Here is a 7255-nt window from a genome sequence, read left to right as displayed (position 1 = left end):
TCAAAACTCTTCCACACATAGGGTTTTTCTCAAAGCAAGCTTAACATCTTTGTTCCTCAAGCTGTAAATTAAGGGATTCATCATGGGAATCACATTCGTGTAAAAGACAGAGGATATTTTCCCATCATCTGCAGACACAGAAGATGGTTTGAGATACACAAATGCACTTGATCCAAAGAACAGAGAAACAGCAATGATGTGGGAACTGCAGGTGCTGAAGGCTTTGGACCTGCCTTCTGTGGACTTGATGTGGAGGATGTTGGAGAGGATGAGACCATAAGAGACAAAGATGGTGAGACTGGGCACAGTGATATTGATGCCTGACACAATGATAACTTCCAGCTCAATGATGTGGGTACTTGTGCAGGAGAGCTGGAGGAGAGGGTAGATGTCACATAAATAATGGTTGATGGTGTTTGCATCACAGAAAGTCAGTCTCAGCATGCATCCAATGAGGGTTGTTGCCTCAAAAAATGCCATCAGGTAGGAACCAAACATAAGGCTGAAACACACTTTAGGGGACATGGCAGTGTTATACAATAGTGGGTTACAGATGGCCACATAGCGATCATAGGCCATTGATGTCAGCATATAACTTTCAGAAATACCAAAAAAACACAAAAAGTAAAGCTGGGTCATGCACCCCATATAGGAGATAGTCTTCTTCTCTGATATGATGTTGATCAGAATTTTAGGTGTAAAAACAGAAGAATAACAGAGATCTATGAAGGACAAATTAAAAAGGAAAAAGTACATAGGTATGTGCAGGTGTGAACTCAATCCAATTAGGATGATCAAGCTCAAATTTCCCATCACAGTGACCATATACATTACTAAAAACAGGAAAAACAGGGGGAGTTGAAGAACTGATTGGTCTGTTAATCCTGCTAAAATAAACTGAGTCATGAAAGAGTCATTCCCTGGAGCCATTCTTCTCTAAGGGGATCTGTGAAAACAAGGAGAAAGCTTACATAGAGGAAAAAGTATTTCTCACATCTCCTCACATAACTGACATATGTACTAGGAGTGACTGTGGGTAGCCCAAACTGAACCCATACAATTTACTTACCATTACCATGGAAATGAGTGACAAGAATTTCCTTTATAAATGCTTTATAAACTAAGTAGCAAAAAGAATCAAAATTTAGCCTTTCACCCAAAAGGATAATGGAAAAGAAGTTTGAACCAGGACAGAATTTTCATTCTCTCATCTCACCATTATTTCATTCACTTGGACCCTCTTCTTACTTCTCCTCTTCTTTTGGCAGCAACCTCCAAAGCCTGGCTTTTGTCTCTAGCGCAGATAGGAATTTACAGATTAGGAACCAAGAATATTGCTTCTAATTAAAAAAAGAAAAAGAAACACAAGAGCAACCAAAGTCTAGGAAAGGTTAAGTTACTCCATATATCACAGAGTAAAAGCTATAAAAGTAGAAGAAAGAGTGTTCTATCCATGGAGAGGGAACTTATTAAGAAACTGTATCACCTGTATCCTTTAATATTTCTGAACATTCCCCGCTCTCCCTTCAAACAGTTTTCTCTGCAAGATTCAGTTGAATCTCAAGACTGCACAAATAGGAAATGAACTGTCATATCTGAGTCTCAATCATGTCATATCTCAGTCTGCATCTTGGACAAAGAAAACATGAACATAAATGTAATTCAGAAACTCACTCTTGTAAGCCAGAATATCCCAGGCCTTTCTTCTTAGTGATTTTACCCCATGGTCCTGGAATGGCAATTTCAGGTTCTCGGGCTTTGGTTTTATTTTTTCTAAGAAAATGTCACCTGTAAACAATTTCTGATATACCTTAGAAATTTTTCAGAATTATAGATCATAATTTTGATTATGATTTTTGTCCTATCCAGCAGCAGAAAACAATAAATGGACTCTAAAATCATTTTTGGTGCATACTAAGTCACAGAGGATTTTAGTGTGCATGTGATGATACAACACACTCAGTTATAGACATGGAAGCAGCTTGTTCAGTCTCTTCCCTAGGGAACAGTTTCTACATGTAATAGGGAACTAAGGGGTTTGTCTTTACAATCTGTCTTTAGTTCCTTATATCTTCAATATTTTACACAGTTTTATCCTTCACTATCAGGATAGTGCATCACCCAAGGAACAGCAAAATTAACAACAATTTCCCATCAACAAGACTACAGTACAGCAAGCCCTAGAATCTCTTTCCCTGCATGAACATACTGACTAAAAACAATTTATGTACAGATTCTGTCTGTAAGAAATCCAAAACTTAGTTAAAAGGATCCTGAACACAGTTCAATCATGATACTCGTTACATTGAAGCTGTTAAGAAAATTCAAGATACGTCTTCCATATACCTATGGCGGTCCAGAACCACGTGAATGGGACAAAATCGCCATTTCCCAGGTTCTCCCTGGGAAGAGAAAGAGATGCACAATACATCCAAAGCTTCAACTTTTCTAGGGGCCATCCAGAAGACTGGCTTCTCTGTAGCCTGTGTCAGAAAGCAGGACAGGCACAGGATATGGCATAATCTAGCTGCCTGAGATGAGAGAGAAGAGAGACAGCAGTTTATGCTAAAACTCTCTGTAGCCACCCACCTCACTTTGGTTTAACGCAGCTAGAAGTAGAAAATACTTTTCCTACAGCTTCTCCTTATAAAGGAAAAGGTGCACTGTGCAGCCATTAACGCAACTTACCTAGGGGCTGCCAGAGGAATTGACTTTAATCTCCCATGTTAAGAGTCTAATGGGATCCTGACATTCTCCTGACTCCTGGGAGCTACTAAAAACTAGGAAAGTGGATTGTACTATCACAAGTTTGAGAGGTCTGCCTTCTCTAACCAGGCTTATTAATAGGGTCAGCTCCTGTACAAGGCCAGTTCATGAGGATTAAAATAGTTTTCTATTTTTGTCTGTGTGCAGACATGAGTGCAAAAAGTCAAGGGAAAATAAAGAAAAGTTCAATTACATTAAAAAAAGAAACATTCCTAGAAAATGAGCATACAAAGTGGACCTAAAGAAATGGAGATATAATTAAAATAAATAAATTTAAATTTAAAAAAATGTATTTAAGTACAAAAAAGAAAAAAGATATGGAGATATATTGCTTATGTGACAGAGAATTCCTTTAACTGTCATAAAGATGCTCGATGTAGTCACAGAACAATACATGAACAAAGTGTGACTTTTTTCTTCAAAGAGTACCAAACAGAAGTCATGAAGCCAAAAACATGATAATTGAAAAGAAAAATTCAGTAGAAGGTCAAAATCACAGGCTAAACAGACAAAGCAAAGGATTATAGAATTTGGAAAAAAGGACAATTGAAACAATTCAGTAAATGGAGTGAATAGATAAAAGAATGAAAAATAATGTCAAAAGTCTAAGATTTATGGAATGTATTATATCACATGACACACAGGCATTACAGGGATCACCAAAAGAGAAAAATGTAATAGTCTAAAAGATTTCCCAAAGAAAAACTAGCTGAAAAAAATTCCCAAATCTGTACAAGGAACTGGACATCTTGAACCAGGAAACAAAATATTCCAAATAAGATGATCCCAAAGAAATCCACTACAAGGAACATTATAATTAAGTTATCAGAAGTCAAAGAAAGATTTTTTATTGAAGTATATTTGATTTAAAACCAATATAATATTGTAAAATAATTTACCTCCAATTAAAATAAATAAATTTATATTTTAAAAAATAATAAAAATAAATAAAATACTATGTCAATTTTAGGTGTACAACATAGTGATTCAATATTTTTATAGCTTATAGTTCACTTAAAGCAATATAAAAATATTGGCTATACTCTTCATTGTATATCCTTCTTCTTTATATATTTTATATATAGGTCTTATATATATATTTACCCCTTCCCTCTCCTCATTGATAACCACCAGTTTGGTCTCTGTATCTGTGAGAATGCTTCTGTTCTGTTATATTCATTTTTTTCTTGTCTTTTTAATATTACACATATAACTAATAACATACCATATTGATCTTTGTGTTAGTTCCCTGAATATACTATTCTCTAGGACCAGATACATGACTGCAAATGGTAAGATTTCATTCTTTTTCATGACAAATATAATATATATATAAATGAGCCATTTACATTAAATGTAAATGTATAATTGAACCATTAAAAGTTATGATGTATGTGTATATATCCATATATATATACATAATTAATCTGCTGATACACATTTAGGGGCTTTCACATCTTTGCTGTTGAAAATAACGCTGCTGTGAACACTGGTCACATATATTTTTTCACATTACTGGTTTCGTTTTCTTCAGATATATACTGATTGTTAGATCATAAGGCAGTTTTATTTTTAGTTTTGTGATGAACCTCTGTACCTTTTTCCAAGGGCTTCTCTGCTGGCTCAGAAGGTAAAGAATCTACCCATAATGCAGGAGATCTGGGTTCAATCCCTGATTCACGAATATCTCCTGGAGAAGAGAATGGCTACCCACACCAGTATTCTTGCCTGGAGAATCCCAGAGACAGAGGAGCCTGGCTGGCTACAGTCTATAAGGTCGCAAAAATTCGGACACGACTGAAGCAACTTAGCACATAAACATAATAGGTCCATATACATTTCTGAATGTTATATTCTCTTCTTGCATTGATCCTTTTAATGTCCTTCTTGTCTTTTACTACTGACTTTGTTGTAATGACTTCTTTGTCTGATATGGGTATTGAATTCCCCAATTTCTTTTTTTTCCACTTGACTTGAATATCTTTTACTGTCCCTCATTTTAGTCTGTGTGTGTCTTTAGATCTGAAGTGAATCTCTTGTAGGCAGAGAAGGCTCTTTTTATTTGTATCTTTGTTTTGGTTTTTTAAATCCATTTAGCCACCCTATGTCTTCCTATTGGAGCATTTAGTATATTGACACTTAAATATGTATCTACTTACTATCTTTTGTTATTTGTTTTCTGGATGTTTCTGAATGTCTCCTCTGCTCTTTTTCTATTGGTCTCTTCCATTGTGGTTTGATGATTTCTGTAGTGTTATGTTTGTGCTTCCTTCTCTCTAGTTTTTATAATATCTACTGAAGGTTGTTTATTATGATTACCACTAGTTTCATATACTTTGACCTTTATCTATAGCCACTCATTTTAAATTCTAGTAATTTAAGTTCAAACAAATTCTAGTATATTTACATTTTTACTAGCTTCCCCCACATTTTCTGTTTTAGATGTTGTATTTTACATCTTCATGTCTATCCCATTTGTTGTAGTTCTGACTGAATTTATAATTTTCACCTTTTTATGGAGGTTGATATCTATCTACAATATTATAAAAGTTTCAGGTGTACCACAGAGTGATTCAAATTTTACAGGTTATATTTTTTTATATATTTATTAAACAACATTGGTTATAGTCCCTGTGTGTACAGGATATTCTTATAGCTTATTTACTTTATACATAGTAGCTATATCTCTTAGAGATAAGAAAGACTTCCTCAGCTATCAATGCAAAGAAATAGAGGAAAACAACAGAATGGGAAAGACTAGAGATCTCTTCAAGAAAATTAGAGATACCAAGGGAACATTTCATGCAAAGATGGGCTCAATAAAGTACAGAAATGGTATGGACCTAACAGAAGCAGAAGATATTAAAAAGAGGTGGCAAGAATACACAGAAGAACTGTACAAAAAAGATCTTCACGACCCAGATAATCATGATGGTGTGATCACTCACCTAGAGCCAGACATCCTGGAATGTGAAGTCAAGTGGACCTTAGAAAGTATCACTATGAACAAAGCTAGTGGAGGTGATGGAATTCCAGTTGAGCTATTTCAAATCCTAAGAGTTGATGCTGTGAAGGTGTTGCACTCAATATGCCAGCAAATCTGGAAAACTCAGCAGTGGCCACAGGACTGGAAAAGGTCAGTTTTCATTCCAATCCCAAAGAAAGGCAATGCCAAAGAATGCTCAAACTACTGCACAACTGCACTCATCTCACATGCTAGTAAAATAATGCTCAAAATTCTCCAAGCCAGGCTTCAGCAATACGTGAACCATGAACTTCCAGATGTTCAAGCTGGCTTTAGAAAAGGCAGAGGAACCAGAGATCAAATTGCCAGCATCTGCTGGATCATTAAAAAAGCAAGAGAGTTCCAGAAAAACATCTATTTCTGCTTTATTGACTATGCCAAAACTGTTGACTGTGTGGATCACAATAAACTGTGGAAAATTCTGAAAGAGATGGGAATACCAGACCACTTTACCTGCCCCTTGAGAAACCTATATGCAGGTCAGGAAGCAACAGTTAGAACTGGACATGGAACAACAGACTGGTTCCAAACAGGAAAAGGAGTACATCAAGGCTGTATATTGTCACCCTGCTTATTTAACTTATATGCACAATACATCATGAGAAACGCTGCACTGGAAGAAACACAAGCTGGAATCAAGATTGCCGGGAGAAATATCAATGACCTCAGATATGCAGATGACACCAACCTTATGGCAGAACATGAGGAGGAACTAAAAAGCCTCTTGATGAAAGTGAAAGTGGAGAGTGAAAAAGTTGGCTTAAAGTTCAGCATTCAGAAAACTAAGATCATGGCATCTGGTCCCATCACTTCATGGCAAATAGATGGGGAAACAGTGGAAACAGTGTCAAACTTTATTTTGGGAGGCTCCAAAATCACTGCAGATGGTGACAGCAGCCATGAAATTAAAAGACACTTCCTCATTGGAAGAAAAGTTATTACCAACCTAGATAGCATATTACAAAGCAGAGACATTACTTTGCCAATAAAGGTCCATCTTTTAAGGCTATGGTTCTTCCAGTGGTCATGTATAGATGTGAGATTTGGACTGTGAAGCAAGCTGAGTGCCAAAGAATTGATGCTTTTGAACTGTGGTGTTGAAGAAGACTCTTGAGAGTCCCTTGGACTGCAAGGAGATCCAACCAGTCCATCCTAAAGGAGACCAGTCATGGGTGTTCATTGGAAGGACTGATGCTGAAGCTGAAACTCCAATACTTTGGCCACCTCATGCAAAGAGTTGACTCATTGGAAAAGACCCTGATGCTGGGAGGGATTGGGGGCAGGAGAAGAAGGGGATGACAGAGGATGAGATGGCTGGATGGCATCACAGATCAATGGACACGAGTTTGGGTAAACTCTGGGAGTTGGTAATGGACAGAGAGGCCTGGCATGCTGCGATTCATGGGGTCCCAAAGAGTCAGACACGACTGAGCGACTGAACTGAACTATATCTCTTAGTCCTCT

At 36.7% G+C, this 7255-nt stretch overlaps 1 protein-coding gene across 1 annotated transcript; it reads right to left on the bottom strand.

The window, feature by feature from the left end:
• Positions 1-5097, bottom strand: LOC129653721 (olfactory receptor 147-like). Its single transcript, XM_055583429.1, has 2 exons — positions 5086-5097; positions 1-936 (listed from the first exon to the last, which is right to left on the bottom strand). Exons 1-2 carry the CDS (start codon positions 5095-5097, stop codon positions 1-3), a joined length of 948 nt encoding a protein of 315 aa, XP_055439404.1.
• Positions 5098-7255: the final 2158 nt, after the last annotated feature.

Source organism: Bubalus kerabau, chromosome 5 (assembly GCF_029407905.1).
Source record: "Bubalus kerabau isolate K-KA32 ecotype Philippines breed swamp buffalo chromosome 5, PCC_UOA_SB_1v2, whole genome shotgun sequence".
Classification (NCBI taxonomy): Eukaryota; Metazoa; Chordata; class Mammalia; order Artiodactyla; family Bovidae; genus Bubalus; species Bubalus kerabau.
Note: the sequence above shows the minus strand (reverse complement) of the source record. Positions and strands in the feature narration are given on the sequence as shown.